General features: G+C 35.5%; 2 protein-coding genes across 4 annotated transcripts in view; both read right to left on the reverse strand.

Annotated features, from left to right (window-relative positions):
• LOC135835731 (angiotensin-converting enzyme-like) overlaps positions 1 to 23,599 on the reverse strand; it is a 138,653-nt gene that overhangs the window by 31,623 nt on the left and 83,431 nt on the right. The gene's annotated exons all lie outside the window — the stretch shown is intronic.
• Positions 8,789 to 23,599, reverse strand: part of exex (extra-extra) — a 28,370-nt gene continuing 13,559 nt past the window's right edge. Inside the window, exons 2-3 of the mRNA XM_065350135.1 lie at positions 13,789 to 13,949; positions 8,789 to 11,068 (exon numbers count right to left, since the gene is read on the reverse strand). Coding sequence (XP_065206207.1) covers positions 10,580 to 11,068; positions 13,789 to 13,949 — 650 coding nt within the window. The 3' untranslated portion in view covers positions 8,789 to 10,579. The remainder of the gene's footprint in view (positions 11,069 to 13,788; positions 13,950 to 23,599) is intronic.

Here is a 23,599-nt window from a genome sequence, read left to right on the forward strand (position 1 = left end):
ACTAGGTATCTAATGTCTATGTAGGTAAAAGAGAACAAGATGTGCATCGAGTACGCAGTAATTCAGACAAAGAAAATTACACAGCTTTGATAACGGTGAATGCTGATGGAAAACTTGCGCCATCGATGGTCATTTTTCCGCTACAGAATAATACTAATAAAGATCTTGCGAGTAGCATCCTTACAGAGATTGGGTATTGGACGTAAGGAAAACAGGTGGATGACCGCAGAAACGTTTTACGAGTATATAACCAATGTTTTCAATCCATGGTTAAAAGAAAATTCAGAAACTATATCGAAGCCTGTCATTTTATTTTTAGATGGACATGCGTCTCATCAATCTCTTAATTTATCGAATTTCTGCTAAAAAAAATAGCATCATAATATGTTAGTATCATTATATCCGAATACCACTCACGTATGCCAACCCCTACACGTGTCGATGTTTGCACCATTAAAAGATAAATTGAGGGATGTTCTAAGAGAATGGAGATCAGAAAGGAGCTAAAAATTCTCAAGTGAATCAAAAAGGTCAATAGACATAACGTACTAACATTATTTTGATTCAAGCAATATCCAAATGAAGCAAATTGTTCGGTGATAACCTGCTGAATGTCAGCATTGCCGAGAGTCACTCTGGACCAGAAATTTGGCGACCATCACATTAACCATTTACAGCGCCAAATAACGTCACAATTTGAAATAACATAAGTACCGATACGCTTTGAGTAATTCTTGATGAATTTTAGTCATAATTATTACAACAACAAAAAAATGTTTTTTGGCCAAATACCACTTTTGGACGGCATTTGTACGAGGAAGGCATTTTCAAACTCGTGTCACGCTCGACCAAATGCGTAGAGGTGTGTGACGATTACGTAGAAAAATCGTGAATTGAGTCTAGTTTCCGAAAAAATGTAAACTTTATCGAAATATTTTTACACGAATAAACTTATTTATAGACCATCCCTCGTACGAAGTAAGTAATCTTCTTAGCCACTCTAAGGCATGCACCTACGACACCCTTAGCCACTAAAACACAAATAAAATCATTTTAAATGCTTCAAACTCAATTACCTCGCTAACGTTTTAAAAATTATCGCAATTCTTCTATCTGCAGTACTTATTTTTGCTAAATGAAATGAACAAAATGGCGTTTAATGTAGGTAAACAAAGTGGTAACCATCATCTACAAACACACATCAGGCGATATCACAGCAGACAATTGCATAATTATACCGTCACCCTGTATACTCGTAGTATGGGATTTACCATAGGTAGGTAACGTATATATTATTTAAGGTGAACTTGTATGCATATCAAACTCACACATTTATACCGTTTTGGTTACACATTTATTCCCATATCGTCGACACGACGCGGCGTATTAATGTAAAGTAAATATTGAAATATAGCTATGATTATAACAATACTCGTATACCGAAGCGTGAGTCAGCTCGTTGTCACCAACTCCAACTCGCTTCAACACATACCCCCCTAGTTCGAAGCGGAAAGCTCCACGTTACACAGGGATGGGAAATGGAGAGGATGCCTTTAATGGAAGTATTCTCGATTTATGACGATGCCTTCGTACACCATCGAATACCGTGACGTCATAATCCTCTGAGGCTAATTAGTTTAACGAGCTAGAATGCTGATGTTAATTTAGTTGATTGAAGGCAATTTGTTCTCTCTTCTCTGACTTTTTGGTTTTTCCATCAAATTGTGTTATTTCTACCCCCTAACCTACTATTTTATACTGTCAACTGTCCTAATTCCGGGCACAGCATTTTTGCTATTTTATTGACAAAACAAGGGATAAAAGTAAGAGTGAATGAATACTTCCTCTTTATACTCGTAGTTCAGATCATAAGACGATCTCCCTGTTGTAAAAGTTTTCATTTTGTGCTATTCATTTAGCCATTAAATGGACTTTATAAAACACATCATATTGTATGTAAGTGTGGTAATCATTACATATGTGATCACAAACATGTTTTTTAAAAAAGCGTTTCCTTACCAAAGTTTTTGATTGTATTCACTGTGTGTGGTGTAAGTCATGAATTTGGTGGTGAAGGAAACTTGAAAGCTCTATGTGAGGTGCATTGAAGTGAATGTACCTAGCTGTGTGCATGTGCGAGTGTTTTTACTATTTTTAATTTTTAATGCAGGAATGAAGGATCAAAATTCGTCGAACTTCTCAGCAAATCCGTAGGTAGAACTGGTAAAATCAGTCACTGAAGCTCATTTAAACTTTTCGTCCACAGACTCATTGTTAATTCGCTAGACAGGTGACTGCTGCTGTCACCGCGACACGTTTTTTTCGGGGTTCACCCCAACCCAATGTTTCATATGTTAATTCATTAGTACCTACATCCCCCTCTCTTTTCAAATTTGCAAACATTAACGGTGACAACAATAAACAGGAGTGATAATCAAAACCTTACAGTTTCATCATTCAAATTTCAATTCGTTGGAGACCACTTCTTATACATTATGATTTTCAAATGGACATGAAGACAAGAGAAATTAAAAACTTTGTCATGGAACTTCATGTCTATACGTGCAAATGTTGTGCGTTCCGGGGTAAGTAATTAATTAAAAATTTAAGTAAATGGAAAGGTTTCCCAAAAAAAAGAATTTAAATGATTCAAATGTTATTAGTGCTTACACCCCCCTTCCTTTTCAAATTTGCAAACACTAACAGTGATAACAATTAACAGTAATAATAATTAAAACCTTTCAGTTTCATCATTCAATTTGTTGGAGACCACTTATACATTATGATTTTCAAATGGACTTGAAGACAGAAAAATTAAAAACTTTGTCATGGAACTTCATGTCTTAAAGACATTGAAGAAACGTGCAAATGTTATGCGTTCCATAGGGTGCTGTTCTCAAGCATGTGAACTGCTACTAATAACAGAATTCATTTCTCAAGGCGATTTACAGAATTATGTAGGTAGTCATCAGCTAGAACAGCACATTCTGGTGTTTTTCATGAAAACGCAGCAAGTAATTAATTAAAAATTTAAGTAAATAAAAAGGTTTTCTAAAAAAAAACAATTTAAGTAATTCAAATGTTATTTAATTTTCAGTTTGTCCATTGTGACTAGCCGCAAGAACTGTTTTGGTGGATGGGGAAGAAGAAAATCTAACAATGAAGATTTCAGATTTTGGTTTAACGAGAGCCTTCGACAATGGCATCTACTACATCTGGAGAACCACACAGGAAAATTTCACTTCAGCATCAGTGTAAGTGTGCTACAGATATCTATGTACTTAATATTACAGATCTTCTATGAATCTAAAAACTATCGAATACGATATGGATTCATTTTAGATGGTCTTTCAGGGTTCTGCTGTGGGAGGTTATGTCAATTGTCAATAGGGAGGAAATGAACAGGTAAGCAAACGGCATCAGCTCTTAACGTTTTTGATTGATCAACGATTGCAGAAACCCAGAAATTGCCCAGGTAAAATGTAAGAATTAGTAATTACAAAAAATTTATGAAGCACTTACTTGTGAATTTTGAGGTTTCATTTGATAAAAGTTTGACCCTTTGAAGTTGAGTTAATAAATGAAAATACATATCAAGTGTTAGATAAGTAATTATTATTTTAATTATGTATCATTCACAATGCAGTAACTGTTTTTGGTGTGTTTGTGCTAATGTACGCAGAATATATGAGCAGAAACCATCCTTAAACTTTCCGTCAATGCAATATGCGGGCACTGTACGCCTCATGTATTCTAAGAATGGAAGAAATGATCAAAAACGAAGTAAAAATTTACAAAAATCATTTTCTAATTGCCTTCGAACTGCTTCACATGCTAATGAACGAGGTGCGTATTCATTTTATGATCTTCAATTCCACCAAAAATTTTATTACTGGTCTCTTCACAAAAAAAAAAAAAATCAGAACGATAATGTAAAGTAGATGATCTTCCCATCAATTTCATATGCGTGAAATGTTTGTTTACCAGTAACGCTTCTTACGGGTTAAACATTCCCCTATTCGAACATAAATTACTGTTTTTCTTCATACTCTTGTTTCAATTGGTTCTCGAAATGTGGGATATACTTTCCAAGAGGGTGGTAACCATACACCCTGCTCGTCTATTTCAACGTTTGAAAAGCGTGCGGGTATGTGAATTACACGAGCACTTTCCATGAAGAATAAAATCCACCTTGTAATCCGTATCGGTGTATTATCAAGTTGTGTGGGAGTGATTTCTTTCTGTTTTTTCTTTCATCTTCGAAGTACTTTGAAGGGGAGGCGAACTATTTAGAGGAGTTAGTAAACGGTGATTTTTCTACTCCAAAGATGAGTGAAAAGTGTAAATACGAGCGATTTTTTGCTTTTTATTATTATTTATAATTTAGCTTTGATAAATTAAATTTTAAAACTACGTTCATAAAAATATAATGGTATAGCGCCAACATAATCCTATCATAAAAATTGTTGGCCATTACACTAGTTTAAAATTTTATTCATTTCTAAATTTGGTTTCATTCTTTGTTCAATAGTCCATAAGTCATCATCGTTAATTTTTAGCGGGATTGTACTTACAGTACTTAGGTACATATAAATATTGTTTTTGTGAACATCAGTTCGTTGAACCAATATCAGTTAATTGATGAATTTTTCATGAAAATTCAATATTTTGTGATCTGATTTAGCGATTTAATTTAATATCGCAACATAGTAGTGTACTTTTTCAAAGTTTCGAATCCCCCCCCCCCAATGCTGGATGCATGTTCATCAGATCGAAATATCTCAATTGCCACCTTTTAAACAATTATTTCAGTTAAACTGCCCAAAATTACATTTTCTGTTTGAATTTTTCCCCCTAGGATTCACTAAAACAAACAAGTGAAAAAATATAATAAGTATGTAAATTGAGAACTTGATTCAAATTAATCATGAAAAGTAGGGTAATAAAGGTGTTATGACCTGGAGCATCAGAAGAAAAAGAGTTGTAGAAAGGGCCGTGAAGGCTTCATGCGCCATAAGAATTTCATAATTTTTGCACCTTTCTTGAAAGAAAATGAGATCCCATTCAATAGAGTGAGTAGCTTCACTTCACAGGCTTCCAAACCATCATCAATGTTCCACCCATTGAGACACTGACGTTCTCTATGGATATCATGGGGGGTTTCAATTGTGGGCTGATTATCAATGAAGCCACAAACTTTGCTTTCAAAAGATTGGTAGATAATGAAAAGCAAGTCATGCAATGTCATGACCTTATTTATACTAGAAATGCCATTCCACCTGAAGTTCTGAATAATAATGAGATTGACAAAATGGTCGAAGAAAATGAGGACCAATGTGTATTATTGGGTTTGAATGAAATCTCATCTGATGGAATTTTTGTTTCTCACAGACCACCTGCACATTTGGAGAGAAAAGCATTTTTTCGCAATGACGATAATGTTAGTACAATATCTACATCATTTCGTGCAAGTTTTATCTGCAACACAAGAATACAGAGGGCTATAATTTATATGTACGAGTACTTACTTTTTTTTCTCATTCTTTGCTTATAGATTTGTGACTCAGATGCGTTTGCGTTAAGCCATGAAGGCGTTTTCACGGAGTATAGCGCAGCTATCCAACACTTCGCAAACATATAGACCCGAGGAAACATGGACTCGGTGCTACTTTTCGATTCCCGTCTGGAGCCGCTCTGGTTAAGTGTCCTGACAAAAGCACTGCAGACAAGTTTGCCGAAGCAGTCAACGCTACACCTGGACTTTCTACCAAAATCCCAGTAGGACGTTGCCCTGAAGTACGAATTCACAATGTTCCTTTGGATGTTACGAAAGATCAATTAATATACGACGTTTCCAAGTCCTATCCAACAAATAATGATGATGAAAAATTCTAGGTATTTACCAAACATTTCCAACTGAGTTTACTCAGTGTCCTGGTGATTTCATTTACATAGCTCCATTTGTATTTCATCAGGTCATCAATTTTGATTTCATTTTACTCATTTAGTTGAAACCTACTTATTGTTAATTTTTTTTTTACTATGTGAGGAGTTTATTTTTGAATTTGACATTTTTTAAAGTTTGAAATGTCATGACCTTATAACAATCCACATATTGATATGGAACCATTTATACGCAAACATCAACCTGAAAAATTGAAGGATTGGAAAAAAGGCTTGGATGTTGCCTCACATCCATAAAACCCTTATATTCACAATGGTCTGTATTAATGAAGTTATTTTATCCACTGTACAGTGTACAGTACTGAAAAATAAATGGCTGCGTCGCTTTTAAAGGAACCATTTTTGACGAATAATAAATGGTTACTATTTTTGATCATTTTCAAGTCGCGTCGTAGATAACGAACCAATTTTTTGTTTTTCTTAAGCGGCCATTTACTTTAAAATACCTATTGTTTGAGTAAGGTTGAACATATTGAGCGTGTTGACGCTTTAGTTCAACGTTAATTGAACTCGTTTTTGTCAATTTTATATTCGTGACTTTTATTTTCACGATACAAAATAAAATATTATCGTTCTGTTAATTTGGTTCATAGTTTTGAATTTGGTTTCTTCGACCATTTTCGTATCAAGTATCCGATTGCTCACAAAGTAAAATTATTAATTTAAAAAAAATGTTTTACGTGCAGAATTCATATTCACTGAGATATCTCTACAATAATTCACAGCAAGCATTACTATACAATGTTTATAATTCACAACAAATCACACAGGTTGAAGGCACAATACTGACACTTGATGCTTATCTCGCTTTGGAAAATCATATTGCAGGTAATGTTCGCTCGAGCATAATTTTATTCCTATATTTTCATGCTAATTGTCCACAATAATATCACAATATGAAGTTTTAAAAATAAATTCTGTTAAATTTTACTTTTTCCTACAGAAGTACAGAACCAGTTCATCTGGATTTCTTCGAAGAAACTGATATCTATCTGACAAGCCTGAGACCGAAAGTGGGTGAAACATTAAATTTAAATTGTAGCGCTCCAGGTAAATTTAATTTTTTCAAACTGAGTATGTTTTTTTCAGACTATTCTTCACCCAAAATCATGTGGCAGATGAATGATGGGCATTCCTACAGGACACTTTTATTCAAAGTTTTTTTGTTTTTCTATTTTTAAAGAAATTTTTTATGCGATTGAACATAATCAATTTTCAGGAAGCTAGTCACTTGAATAATGAGTCGCTTGAAATATAAAATTAGTGTACGAAATATGTATGTTACTTGCGAAGCAAAAATACGCTATGGGGGATTCATTTTTGAAAATCAGCTTTCAGAATCAGCATTTGAAATATTAGTTTACAATGTTTACATTTGATTTATGTATGATGCAAAATACAATCAACTTATCAAGTTCAATAAAGTATGATTTAAAATTAATAATTTTCTAATGTCTTCTAGGTTTGAATGTTGAACTGTAACTTAGTACGATTATTATGAGCTTGTTTGGTCGAGTAACATTTCTTTACTTTTGAAAAGGGTTAGAAAACGAGCCGCTTTTACTCACAGGTAGTTTGTATTACATAGTTATCTAGGTATGAGTCATATGTCCAAGTATTTATCCGCCGGTTCGTTCGGCGTGCGTCACCTGTCATTTTCATAGGAAATTTAAAATGTTGCATCATTCGATTTGTAACTTTCAGAATAAATGTTTGATACAGTCCACCTTTAATTATTTACATGGTACTTTCGAGCCTGATTTTGCGTAAGATTTATTAATTAATGGATTTATTTGTGCTTATTTCTTGTTCTTATCGGCGTGTGAGTACCCCGTTCCCAAGCAGCGTCTACGTTTATAAATACTTCACGTCAGCATTGGGTTGCTACAGCTACAGCGAGGTGTAACGTTTTGATAGGCGATCTCAATGAACAATATACGAGTCTGCTCAAGAGCTTGCCAAGGACCCAAGTTTACTCTTCAAAAAAGCCACGATCGCCAAAACAGAGTTGAAAGGTTAGAAGCTGATAAAGGAAGAATTCCGCAAGACGAATTCCAACCTAATTCAATTGAAGTACTTATGTCCGTCAGCTAAGGAGAATCCAATCGAATATGAAGTAAGCCGTATGCGTTTCATGACTACTTATCGTAAAACTCGCAATATTTTTCTTTCTATGGAACTTGTACCTGACGAGTCACCAACTAGGCGTTGGAATTAAAAATTGCCAAAAGTTGAGATTCCGATTTTTGATGGATCTTTTAACAACTAGGTCTACCAGCAGCAAATCGTTGAGAGACATTAGATGTGTTCTTTTTACACGGATTTTGGCAGATTTTAGAGAATCTGGATTTTGGCAGATTTGTAAATCCACAAGAATCTGCTTGGATAGCAGCTTTTGAAAATGGATTTTGGATTTTAGTTAGTTAAAGAAGACTTAAGATTTTCAAAGATTGGTGAAAGTATTCTCAGAAATGTTAAAAAAAAAAGATTTAAAAAAACGTCCAAAATCCAGATTCTCGAAAATCTGTCAAAATCCGTGCTAAAAGAACACATCTAGTGTTCTTTCCGTGTTTCCTTACAACTCCAGTGGATTGGATATTGTAATCACAATTCAGCTATCTTATTTCTACATTAACACTTGAAAAGTGATTAATTCACCTTAATTTTCATCAATTTTCATTTTTCTCTGTAGACGGCAATTTTCATTTTTTCATGATTCAATTAAATCACATTTTCAATTTGTCTACCTTACACGTAACAGCTCTAATCTTACTGAATTGTTTCACTTAAGAATCTAAAACGCGAGAAACTCGCAGGAAAATAATTTTATACTCAAATGGTTTATTTGAAATTCTTAAAAATTGGAATCAGAATTTACATAACAAGATCAATAACGTAAAAACTATACAACAACCGATTTTAATATACACAATGGACATTTCATTAGAAACATCAGGCAGACAACAGCCAGAAGTCAGAACTGTGTCACTTGATACTCTATAATAATACATAAACAATCCAACACACTCATTCCACATTTGACACCAAATTTTACCTCATCATAGACCACTATTCCTCACTTTTTTTTACTTCACCAGTGAAAAAAAATTACATGCTTGAAAATATGTATCTCGAGTCTATATGTATACTTTATCGTTTCCGCGTGACGTATACGTTAGGGAAAAAAACACAGCATAATAAAAACACACGGGCGTGTAAAAGTACCATTCATTAAATGCGAATTACTGTAGTACGTGCCTAAAAAAATTCATCTTCGGAGAAAGAACGAGAGCGAAAGAAAAATGCGAAAAAAAATGCTACGCCGAGACTCGAACCATTAACTCGAGGGTCGGAGGAATAAAAACGAGTAAGGAGGGTAAAATTGACAAATTAGGATGAGAAAGCGCACGAGGTGGCAAACCCTACTACCAAGTACCAACACGACGACAAGTTGAGCGAGGAAAAAAGATGCGAGAGTCGCAGGCAGAGAGCAGCAATACACCACGTTGACTGTAATAAGCGAAAAAGAATACCGGAGCTCACTTTTGGTAAAGGTTTCAGTTTGATGTTTTTGCAAAGACCAGTAATAGAATTATATTCCTCTCCCGTTGGCCATTAATCAGAAGTTTTTACGAGCGTACTAAACGCCATCCCCGCCAACCCGTTGCCCCATCTCGTTTCGACGATCGCGCCACCTTTTTGTAAAGCGAATAACAGTTTTAATTAACAGCTAAATGTCCCTAATAGCTCCCTTGACATTACTTTAATCTGGAGCTAATTAGAACTGCGGCTGTAACCATTCGTTCCCTTCTGACTCTCTCGCTCTCCGTACCGGTATAGCGTTCGCGCGTGTGCTTTCCCTCAACTCTGCACCCCCTCCCCATCCCAGCCTTATATAGCCTTTTCTCCCCAAAAGCCCGACCGTTTATCCACATTTCTACGTCAAGCAGCCAACATTCCGCCCACCGATGAATTTGTTCTCTCGCTTTTAACCCAAACCGCACCGCCAACTCTGCCGACTAACGAGCTTTAATTTCACTTTGTCCCTCTACCCCCCGCCCCTAAGCTGCTTCTTATTCGCAAAAAGCCTCCTCTAAATGCCAAAATACTCGTCAGGGCCATGTTACCCTCCTTTCCGCGCTTCCCTTCCGCTTGGAAAGTTTCACAACCAACGCGGACCCGATGCCTGAAATTTTTTCCCCGTCTCTTTCGACTCTACTCGACTCGCCTGGTTTCATTTATACCTTTGTCAGTTGGCTAAATTTACAACAAATTGCACCGACATTTAATTATAACGCTCGGACGCCCGGATAGTTGAAAATTTCGTCGCGCATTGCCCTTCCTAACCATCCTATTTCTATTCCAGTACCAGGTAGATTATTTTTCACAAATATTGCATTGAGCGCTCCACTTTGAATTTTTTTTGCAGAAATATCAATAATATCAAAATTGGCTGTAAAATTGAACATCATTTTCCCCAAGGACTACTTTTTTTTGCACCAGCCTAATTAACATTAAATCATCATTGGGACCCAATTTCTCTCTGTTTCCCACCACGATCACAATTTCACATACGAGGAAATCTATTCGAAGAAAATTGGGCCTCGTTACCAAGTCAAGTATACGGCCTGTATAAAGTCTCTCTGAGATTTTCAGTTTGAATACGATTTCGCGATAAATGAGCTAAATGAGCGATTTGATGGAATTTAGTTTGCTCGGTCTCGGCAGCGTGTTTGATTTGATTTTGATCGAGACTCGATTTCATATGATTATTTAAAATTGTGTGAGTGGTGTTATTATTTAGAACGGCGATATGAGACGAGACATTATTTGAGACAGAATTTTGACTATTAGAATTACAATTATTATTACTGCTAGTATTATTGTTGTTATTGATATTGGAAGAATTGCTGTAATTGCCGTTGGTATTGCTACTGCTATTACTATTGCTATTCGGACTGGTAAGTTGAACTGAGGTATTTTGAGAAGATGCGTTATTTATCAAACGCTTATCAGGCTCTTCTTTGGAAGCAGCTTTCGCTTCTTGTTGAGCTTTTTTACTTCGTTTCCATTTCATACGACGATTTTGGAACCAAATTTTAACCTAGACAGAACATTCGGTTTTGGTAAATGGACGACTTACTTAACTTGATATTTTTTATGGGCTTTAGCGTGGTAGCGGTTTTTTCAAAAAAAGAATTGCAGGTTCTTTGGCATTAATAAGTTGATAATTTTTACTCTATGGGTGAACTTGACCGGAAACTGTCACCTAGTCAATAGGTAAGTAACAATACGAGTAGGCACTACTATCAGGTAAGTAGAACACCAGCACAAAACTATCAATAGATGACGAATTTCAAATTTTAAATACCGGGAACTTTATTGCCAGGTCCCTTGGACCCAGATGATTTCCTTTTCACTTTAATTTTCTTTTCTTTTTTTTGTTTTTCTTTCTTTCTTTTTTTTATAGAGAGGTGGATTCAGATACACCGAGAGTAATACAAAATTTACCATATTTTGATTTCTTTCAGTAAGTAGGTAATCTTTCTACTTTCGTTTTTCTTCAACCAACTTGTTGGTAACCGGAAAATTTATCCCGGAAATTATTCTCCAGCGAAGAGTCCAATAGAAAACAATTATATTTTATAATTATGGTAAACTGGCAAAACATTGAAATTCACTCAACTTGCTATTTTTCGTAAGATTCTCAATATTGAAAAAATATTCAGTAAATAATACAAACTTCAAAAAAAAAAAAAATCATCATTGATCAATAAATATTTTGAATGATATTTTTGGTTCTGCTTTATTCAATATAATACATTTTTTTAAAAAATAGCGTTATTGACCATTCAATATACATACATACATATGCATGTACTTATTGATTTTATTTAAACATCATTGGCCAGCGAATATTTTCAAATCTATCATTTTATTCGTTTTCATTTAAAAACGATTTTCAAATTCAATTCATTTGTTTTTTTTTATCCAACTTTTTTTAAATAGATGGTGTTAAAAAGCTTGTCCAATGTATGGTACGACGGACAACAAACGAATTTACTGAGATTAGCAGGTACTAGGTAAGTTTTTTTTTTTTTTTTTTTTACAAAGAAAAATAGCAATCCACATAAAAACATTTGCCTTTAGGTCCCTTCGTAATCGAAAAATTGTTTCTTTTCAACATAAAATTTAAGGACACTGTCAATAAATTGTTATCGAATAACCATCGTAACTGAATTCTATTGGCACATTCTGATTTATTATAACCAGATCTCGACGAATTTGTAGTGAAAAGTCTGAAAAGTCGAGAGGACCGTGCCTCATGAGCGCGTTCCTGAATAAGGAAATACAATAAGTAGGCATTAGGTATTTTTGCCAATTTTATTAGAAAAAGATTCACTCTGCATATTCAAGCTGACCATACAATATAACAAGCTCGACCTCAGCACTTCATATTCTACACAAAATTTCTTGTCTGAAAATTGCTAGTTTCATTCAAGCAACAAGTGTAATGATGGAAAATAAAATTATGAAATATGGAAGGAATGAAATACTCAGAAACAGGAGCTCGAAAAGAAAAAGGTGAAGAAAGGTACAAAACCTATTCAACACCTATGAACGTCGTAAGTCGACGTATAATCCAAAGGCTGGATTGTTACTCGTAGAAACACTGAAATGAAATCGAATTGTATCGATATGATAAATCAATATCGATACTTTTATTTTTCCAAAGTAGACTTCCTTCCAAATCTTTTTTGACAGGGTCTGAGGAATTTGTATTTTTCCACAGCTTCTCGAGATCAATTTCAACATACGAGGATCGATTCAAAACATATGCCCAATTTAATCAATGAATGTACAACAATTCAGAACAATTCCACAGTTCATCAATTAGCTCTCAAGGGAATTTTCAATATCCCTCTGTTCGAGTCTTGAGAACCGGTCATCACAATGTTCATTGCTCTTGGGAGACAAAAATTAATTGTCGTGTGGGAAACCCTTCGAGTCTTGTAGTCAATGGCAAACAACCAGCCATGTAATTTATGACATCAGATGCATGACTAAAGTCTTTTCACCAAGAGTATTCGTTTGAAGCTATCACGTGGTTAGATTATGCTACCAATGAGTACACTATATCTCTAGCCGGGTAGTTTATGGACCCTGAGTTCAACGGTGTATCATAGTCAAATACTCTGGTAGAATACGGTCATTTAGATAAACTTGTACACATGATCATGCATCAATAATTCAAATATCTGAAGTACCTGAAGCATATCTACACTTCATAAACACATCCCCCCCTCAAAAATCAAATCAGTACTTACATAAATGCTCTCGAGAATATGGCTCCAAACCCCCAGACCTTCGTCAAGTGAAAATCACAGAAAACATGTGTATAATATGAAGTGTAGTCTAGAGCAGCAGATTTCTGAAAACTGGAGTCAACCATTACAGAAAAATGAAACGATTCAACTAAAAGCAGGAATGAACCTTTTTCAGGAATTTGGATACTATGATACACAGAAAAGGTGACCAGCTTCGACACAGAAATGTTTTTAAAAAATTACCCTACTATGACAAATTGACTGATATTTTTTTTTAATACTCCTTTACCTATTTACTGTTTTTAATCGTTTAGCAAACGTGTAGTGAAAAAAATTCAATACAGGGCATCTAAAAGTTCAGAATTGTCCAAAGATGTAATAGATACTTCACAGCATAAAATTTCCTGGAAGAAAAGCCTACTCGAAATCCACAAATATTCAATTCGACATTTGAGAAAAAACCGCTATCTCACGCTGTAAGCGTTCGAACACGTACTTGTGTTTCGGTGAGCATTAGATTAGTTGCGACTTCGAATCTTTTCGGCCTGGATAAATATTTATTTTGTCTAAATTGTTTTTCCAATTCTAAAAGTTGCTGACTAGTAAACGCAGTCCGAGGCCTCCGCGTTTTACCCAACAAAGAGTGCGGATGAGCACCTAGAAAATAAATCGTCCATTATTTATAGTTCGAAACTACATAAATCAGCGACTACAGTTCAGTATTTCAGCAATGTCAAAACTACGCTAAGTACTACGAAAACTACAACACGCAAGCGATAAAAAAAATCCTCCTGGTGCGTCGCTTTTAAATCTTGTTAGAAGAATTTTTATTTATTTACTTTTTTACAAACACAATATAGTGTGTACTGTGTACAGAACAGAACCCAATCATCGTCGTCGTGAAATGGAAATTAAGCCTGTCCCTTTCAACTAAATACCAATTACGGGACGCTGCCGACGGCCTATGAAATTATACTATTGAAAAGCGCGACCGCGTTGTATTTATAACGACGACGCCAATTTAATGCTATTATCTAAGTACCAACTGTCAATTTTGTACATTGGTGCGTATTTTTGCGCCTCTCTTATAATTCACATGGCGTGGCGCGGCGTTAATCGTATCAAGCTGTTTACACAGACCGACAAATACGTATCGATTAATGACGAACGATTTATTTGTCGTTGTGTACGAGGCTCCCCTTTTTACAGCTTTCCCCCCCCCCCCTGGTACGACCCTTCTTTCGCCACTTCGCGGCAATAAAAGTTACGGCGGTAAATATAATTCAATTATCGATTTCAAATGGCGAACGAGGGTGAATAACAAGTGATCTATGACCAGCCTTTGTTCATCTACCTGATACCCAAGTTTTGTAACCTGTTCTGCGCGTTGCGTAAGGTACCTGTAAGAGTTGCTTACTAATGGGTCATTCCAGGCCAAATCAGTCAAAATTTGCGCGAAGGGTCGTCGATTTTTTTTCATATTTTGCATGTCGGTCGAGGTCACTAAACGATAAGAGATGGCGAAAATCGATTAGTCCCAACGATTTTTTTGCGGGCAGGAGAGGTATTTTAAAATTTTTAAAATGACTGACGAATAAAATTTATTTCTTGCCAAAAGAGAGAAAAAAATTGCATAAAAATGAGTTTTTCGACATAATTTGGATATAATTAAGAATTTGAAGAAAAAAATTCCTACGTCATATCAGCCAGAAATGTTGCAAAAATTCATAATAATTTTATTGCTGCATACTTGGGATAAATCTTTCCAATACGTATTGCAAGTTTTAAGACTAACTTTTTTACATCATCAAAAGTTGCAGCACTGATTTTGTCTCAATGAGCAATTTAGCCCTCGAAATATAGAATGAAATGAAGAAAAAGTTTGAACTGAAAAATTGATTAAAACCACCCGCACCGTCAGAGGCATTTGAAATTTTCACTTTGGCAGCCATTTCAAAAATTTCCAAATGTCCCTCCTGCTCGCAAAAAATCACAGGGACCTACACGGTTTGTGCCATTTCTCATCGTTTGATGACCTCTACCGACAGACAAAATATGAAAAAAAATCGATGACCTTTCGTGTGAATTTTGGGTAATTTAGCATGAAATGATCCTAACCAAGTTTTGCGCACTTCTCAAGGAAGGAAGGTGAGGGAAGGAATTCCAGGATCATAATGGCATCACCTAATTTGTCACTTGCCATGTTTACCCATTTGGTAAATAATTAGCGGGTAAAGTGGCAATACTTCAACTGATATGTAGCTTGAAATTCAAATCCTAAAGGAAGAAGACATCACGAAAATCATTCATAGCACTCTTATTTTGAAAAGAAAATAAATCTGACGTAAAAATAATTAAAATATTTTGTTCTATGTTGTTCTGTTTCACGTACTCTGAGACTGTCCAACTAAATCGTTGTCTTATCAGACTACTCATATAAAATCTCTAAAAAATGGAAAATCCTCCTACAAGAAAATCTCAACACTGCCTAATTGGGAAAGAGCTAGTATATAGAATTTCCATTTCTGATTTCATTTTTAAAACTTTCATCTAGGAATCAATTAAGGTATTGTTTTTATTCAAAAAATTGTTAGGGTTGGCCGATACAGACATTTACATTAGATTGGGATTGAAATTATCAAAAGTTTAAAAATTAAACACAGATCAGCCAAAGCAAAGGGGAAATAATAATAACCTTTCCATTCAACAACACTCGAGGTGGTCTCATGTAAGTGTTCATTTTCATTCAAAAATTTCATTCACTCGAAACGAATCGGTAACTTCAATGAACACGGTAAATGACTTTGGCAAAACTGGCCTATGGCCAATTAATAAGCTCGCTGTCGACCTTGAAGCTCTGAATGAAATAAAAATACACGGAGTCGCCATCAACCTTGAAAGAAACTCCTTCACACTCCTCGAATACGTACTTCATCCGCTTCTTCACTCAGCTCAAATATGAAAAATTCAGAACGCTCGATCAGAGATGTGCTCAAGGCATTTCTGAAACCATCGTCTCAAAACATATGTAGATGTCAGAAACCTTAAAACGAAATTACGATTGCCCGGTGTTCAACTCGGAGTGATTTGCAAGTATGAAATTGGCAAAGTATAGGAACTGCCAAAAAAAAGTGAGAATACTTCTTTAATTAGAATGTATTTTTTTTTCATAAATCAATTTTACACCTCGCTAATAAATTTTCATTTCAACAGGTATAAAAGCTTTCGCTCAAAAAGTGTGTAAGTATTTTTGCGGGGAAAAAAGTAGCCGGCAATTCCGGTTCGCATTTTTGCTCAAACTTTTCAATTGTAATGTGTCATCTCTTCATTCTTTGGTGTAAAACAATATTTTCTCTGAAACTCGAGGAAGCAATAATAATTGCGAAGAAACTATCGCCCTTCATTTCATCATTTTTTTCATTTTTTTGATATAACGCATAAACTATCCGGGTGCTCGCTTTTTCCTCATCATTTGAAGAAACTACGTGTAAAATTGTTAATTTTTAAAAAAATACTTTATGTGCAGAATTCATGTTTACTAAGATGTCTCTACAATAACTTACAGCAAACATTAAGTACTACACAATTTTTATAATTCACTTCAAATCACACAATTCGAAGGCATAATAACAGCGCAGTATGCTTATCACATCACTTTGGAATAGCACACTGCAGGTAATGTTCAGTTGTTCACACCAGCATAATTTGGGCTAAGGTATATTTTCAAGTTCATTTTTATTTTCAAGTTTGCACTTTTATGTATAAATTTCATCATTGTAGATTGAAATGTGCATTTTTTGTAATTATTGTGTGAAGGGGGAGAGGAACTTTCGGTGAATTGTTTGGGTTTACTTTTCTTCCCCACAGAAAAGGCTATACCGAACTACTGACTTGGAGCCATAGGATAGCTCTTTGGCTCCTCCCTCTCCCTAACCTTTTTCCCCCTCATTTATTGCAATATCTAGGTGTAGGTACCCAGGATGTTTTAGCAAGTTTCAAAAAACTCATTTTCAGAGAATGATGTGCATCCGCCAGATTCAACCGTAGCTGCGTAGTGAGAATATCATCCGTCGCCAATTTATATTTTTGTGTTATGAAATTCAATGAAATTATAAGTGAGTCTCGATAGAATGAGTTTGATTAAATTGAATAATAACCCACGGTTTTGATTTTCTACAATTAAGGACATTATTTCATCTTCGTTCGTAAGACTTGGAGAAAAAATTTTCTCAGTGAATTTTCAAAATTCCTTCAATTTTTAGAAATACCTCGACATACTCGCACGGACAAAACTGGTCTCACGCCGTAGACGAAAAATAAACTCTAGACCGACGACGTTGTTAAATTAAAATACGAGCTATAAAAACTGTAGTCGCATGTGTTCTTGGAGTATTTACCCGCTTAATGAACGATTACAGGCTATTTACACACGGACATTTGGTACATACTCGTACTAGCTATGTGTAAACGCATTAAACAGAGTAAGAGAGCAAATAGTATATACATCATTGCGAATACGAGACAGAGATATAGAGCGCACAAGAGAAGGGAACCGATCGCTTGTTAAAAGTATCCAGTGAAAAGGCGTTGAAAAGGAATACAAGCGACGAGTGTGCCTAGAATAATGAATGAAAAGTGCGACCACATGCTATGAATAAACAACTCGATTGATCACTTTCTGGCTTTAAAAGAGAAGGGTAATATACAAATTTAGTACCCCGGATGATAAAAAAAAGAACCGCAAAAATGAGCATTGACGAGGAGATCGCGAGTCATGGAAAAAAGAGTGTGGCTACATGAGGACGAATAGGTGCACGAGGGGGAGGATGGAGATGAAGAATGTCGCAGAATCGACGACATTTGTGTACACATTCGACGCAGCGAAGCCGCCGGTGCATTATGCGTGAAATTTGGGCGCACCCTCGACAATTCTCTCGGTACTTTTGGCCAGAATTAAATTAGCATAACAATTGAAAAGATGCCATGAAGTGAGGGGTAAACGGGTCTTAAACCGTTTAGTCAATGTTGTTGTTATCTATTAAACACGACCCTTCGACTCGTATCCTCTCCTCTTATCGATAAAGCTTTTTTTTTTTTTGCTATTCTGAACCCTATTTATGTTGAGTAATTACAGTAATAAAAATCACAATACGAGATATCGTCTACCCGTTAATGCGCTCGTTGGGATATGTTTATTGGCGCGATAATAAAAGGAATTAGGATATTATTGCGATGAAAGGTTGAAGCCGAGAATCGATGCTACAGCAGGTGTATCAACAATATGATTGAGGTGTAGAACAGATGAAGACAAAAATACAACAACATGCTTAGGTTCGTCGAATCGCGTCTTAGGCGGAAGATCTACATCCCATTTTAGTTTTGGTATGTGTCTTGTTAGCTTGAAGTAAGCCTCAAACACTTCTATAGCTTATCGATTGGATAAAAAGTAAGTGAATATCTTTCTTCAATAATGTTTTCAACCTGATTCGCATAAGTAAGTCATAAACTACATTTCATGTTATTTCAGGTGTACCGTGGCTAAAATATTATAGATTTAAAGAATTGTTAAATGAGAAGCTCCCAACATATGCAACCAACACAACAGTAAGTACCTAGACCTACGCATTTTACACATCCATATCATTGAAAAATTTTGAATGATCCTATTTGACGAGTATATCAACGCAACAAAATTTTGTCATTTTTTAACGCCCTCCCCAAATTCTTCATGTTCATATAAGCGTACAAGATGCATGCACTTTTATTCCGATCTACTTCGACTGCAACCAAATTTATTTCTTCCTATAAAGGGCACCCAAAACAGGCACAACAGTATCAACACCGAGCAACATCGTCGCCACCACATGCAAAAATCATTTTTCACTTTTGCTGCAGTTTTGTTTTTCGTCTCGGTTTAATATATGTATAGTCGACTCGTTGGTACACCAAGCGAGGAGAACAGGGATAAGCAATGAACAAACACATCGTAACAGGAAAAAAAAGAAGGCAAAGTGGAGGAAATTCGAAATAGTAAATCGAAGAAGGAAAAAAGAGAAAGAGCACACAGATTTACATTCGCTGATTTTTTTCCCTATTTTATACTGTAACATGAAATGGTAAGTTGAAGGCAGCCGAGTACAAAAAAATAAGAAAAGAAGCGGTCTTATAGCATACTTATGGGAAATTTATGGTTAAACACACTGGTAAAGGGGATGACGTCTTTGGGTGTCGTATATACGCAAATTGTTATACTACTCGTACGTATTTAACCCCCTTCTTTTTATTTTCATCGTACACGCGCGTTTCACTGATACGATGGTTCGGTGTATTGCGGATTCAGATTCCTCCGTATTACTATTATAGTATGTAATAATGAGCACAACGTTGGAAAAAAATCATAACATAGTGGCGCGTTATTATACACGAAAAACATGAGATTTTCGAATACATACATTACCTACGATTATCTACCCATGATTTTTCGCAATGATCAATGATTATTTCCAAAGGAGACTTACAAATTAGTTTAACGAAAAGGGTAGGGTGGAGACCACAGAAAAAAACTTGAAAAAAAAAATTCTTATTAAAATTGATCGAGAAGTTGAAGTTTGTATCGTTGTTTAGTTGCGTCACGGAAATATGAACTATTTTTGCTGGCAATTCAAGGCTTTAATAAAACCCTTGAGCACAGAAATCTACATAAAAGATTATAGCCGATTCAACTTGGAATCCAAATCATACGATTGAAGTATGGGTACAGCATAGGTAAGATTTTTATTGATAAACAATGGATAGTGATACACCGTTCTTACACCTCTCAATGAGTCAGATTCGGTGCTATCTCTAAATTTTGAATATTTTTTCAATGTAAGTAAATTTTGGAAAATAGAAAAAACAGGCTGTAATTAAATTTTTTCGAACAAGTCCAACTGAGAAATTTGGCTCTCTAATTCATGTTTCCAGCAATCAAAGATACATATATGTATTCAAAAACCCTCCAAGCCCATTACCCCCACCAATTTCGACTTGAAAAAAGGTGATCCATCGGTACTTTACTGTAGTTAATAAGAGGAGATGACCAGTTTTCTTCTATTGATAGACAAATTTTTGCAAGTTTGTGATCGAAAAATCGAAAATTGATAACTTTACTAAATTCTACCACCTTTTTAAAATCAATTCAAAATAATAATTTATAGCTGTATAAAATGATCCAATAAACTTGAAAAATAGAAAGACAACGTTAGCTCAGGGTCGACGACGTCGCGAGTCGACACAAATGTAACAAATTTGTCGACATACCCCCCCCCCCCACCACCAAACCGACAAAGCGAGATAGAGTGCAAAACAACCAGAAAGATAGAGAAGGTGGCATCCAAATCCGCGAATAAAAGCTCCAAGTGACGAGCTCCGATGGAAGGGTACAAGTTGAAAAAGCGACGCTCGCGGTGGATGGCGGGGGGGCCGGGGACAGCAAAAGCAGCGGAGTTGTTTACCAGCTGGACCGTCCTAACTAGCTTAAGTTAGTGAAGTGTGCAAAGTTCCTAATGTAAAACTGCGTCTCGGGTTTGTGAAAAGGCTGTATGTTTTTGAGGCTTGCGAATGGGCAGTGGAGCGGGGTGAAAAGGATGCGCGAGGAGACGAAGAGGCGTCGCACGGAATGGAACTTAACAGATGCGGACAATTTGCTTTCTGTAAACATTGGAACACGTTCTAAATTACAACATCTTCCACCAGCCGCCTGTCCACTGGTGCTCGCACCGCCGTACATCGGCTCCCAACGAAAAAGGCCTTTTCGCAATTATAACCCCTCATTTTATATTCATCGCTACCGTAGCCAAAATATTATCAGTCCAATTATTACATTGCACGCCGAACCTCCGAGCGAGAGAGACAGAGACAGACAATACGTTTATACGGAGTTTAAACTTGGCTTCCTACCTTATGTACTCACCCTCGCGCTGTCGTCTAGTGGCGCTTAGCAAATAAAAGTTGATTTTAACACGTTCCAAATGAATAGCCTCTCTTTCTCTTACTGTTTTGTAGCTTTGTATACCCCCGCAGCTTTGTAATCTACTGCAACTTCATGATGTCCTCGAATGGCAACATTTTATGTAAATTGATTTTTGAAACGGTTAATTTAAAAGTCTTTTGATAAGAGTGTTTAAGTGTTTATGAAATAATGTTAGTTTCGGTAAAAACAGTTCATTGTATGATCGACGATTATAGAAATTGCGCAAAGCTGTCAATGTAAAATTAGGCTAACTATCTATTCAAAAAAAAATTTTTTTCCAGACCAGAACGAAAATCATACTGAGAATCAATGCGCGCCAACCCATAAAATTGCCAATTTCGTTTGACAATTTACTGAGTTCATCGTTTAAAGCTTTAAAAAACATCGTTATTTGGCTCGAGTGAAATTTTGGATGGGTACCAAACAGATTTACAGTAAGAAGATGGTGTATGGGGCAAACAGAAGGAAACACATTATATAATACCAACCCTCAAACACTTCGGATAATGCCCCTATCACTTATGATTTCACAAAACATCCGCTAACTTGTTTCACTTTTGCAAGCAAAATGGAATATTCATGAAAATGCATGATGTGTAATTCAAAAGCATGGTAGGTATTCATAATAATTATTTTGTTTCTATTACAAATCCACTGACGTGAAGTGGTTTAAAAACACGGAGAAACTAATTCTCAACTCAAAATTTTTCTCAAATTTAAATAAGATTTAAATTCAATCTATCTTTAAAAATTAATTTCTTTAATTTAGTTTCAATATTCAATACTCACTTTCATTTTTGTTTTATAGTTTAATCAATCTTTCAGAAAAGATTTTTCAATTTTATGATTTTCTCAATTTTGGATTCAACTTATCTAGATGTTTAAATTAATTTTCCATCATACAAATTTGTATTTTAATAGGCTCAATGTAACACTATTCATGTTTTGGCTAGTATGTATTATCTCATTTTCGAGCAAAGGTGTCAACTTGAAACCTTTTTTTTTTCGAAAAAAAAAGTGTTGTGACGTATCAAAATGGTTTAAAATTTCGCGAGAAACTCGAATATTTATTTAAATTTTTTTGTCATTTTACATGCGATGCTTTGATGGTAAGCAGTGTGTTCGAGGGTACCATACGTTTCGAGTACCCTCCATCAAGCTCCATCCATAAACATTCCAGCATATCTGTTAAAACCGCTTTCTCTTTTCTCCCTGCACCCCTTCTTCCGCCAACTACCACTCCTGAAATGGCAAATGACATTCTGGGGCCCTGTAAACATGGATTTGGTTCAGAATATGACACTGATTTTGGTAATAAATTTGTGATTTTCTTCCACCAGCAGCAGTGGAGTGGCTAAATTATATTATTCATTATTATATGTATTATTTTTTCATATTCAATTTCTGTCACATATAGGTCGTCAGGGTGACAGATATGACGATCTTTATCAACCTGAAAGCGATGATACAATGAACCTTGAAAAAGAAGAGTACACAGTAGATAATGACTTACAGGGATTAGAAAATATTACAGTAGTTGACGTTCATGCTGGTGATGATGATGGTAATAATGAGTGATGATAATTTCTTAGTAGCTCATTTCAGCTGCAAAACTTTTCAATAATATTGCAAATTTTATGTGCAGAAATCGTTATCATAGAAGAAAGCTCCCCACAAAATTCAGGCACTCCTGAAAATTTCAATGCTGAACCATCTTGTAGTTACAAGAATATTCCATCACACCCACATCTGGATCTGGAATAACAAAACATCCTCTGAAACTGAACATGAAGCCTCATCTGCCCTGGAAGCCGGAACTGCCCAAGAAGACTCAACTGCCCTCGAAACCTCTCATGCCCAAAAAGAATACATGGACTGTAAATACAACGGCACTACTTTGTACCCAAAGAAACAATTATCACAGAAAATTGAGACAATGCCACGATTTCTGTGGAATTTTCAATCAATAACGCTGCAACATTGCATTAACGCTGGATTAACTGAACTTGTGTTAACTTTCAATGGTGCAACAGAATAGGAAGTTGAACTCTGATCCAAGTTAAAGCATTCGATCAGATTAATCGTTCGCCCTTTTATTTCGCGATTTATCGCACCTTTTCACTGTGATCGTCCAGGCTCACCAACAGATAATGCGAGAATAGCGTTGGTTGAAGATTTTATAGAATCATACCAAGAATTACGTAAGTACTCACGCATATTTTCTTGAACATTCTTAATAATAATATGTACTTAATAATAATAATATTTTGAAAAATTATTTTTTTTCAGAGCATGC

Source organism: Planococcus citri, chromosome 2 (genome assembly GCF_950023065.1).
Source record: "Planococcus citri chromosome 2, ihPlaCitr1.1, whole genome shotgun sequence".
NCBI lineage: Eukaryota > Metazoa > Arthropoda > Insecta > Hemiptera > Pseudococcidae > Planococcus > Planococcus citri.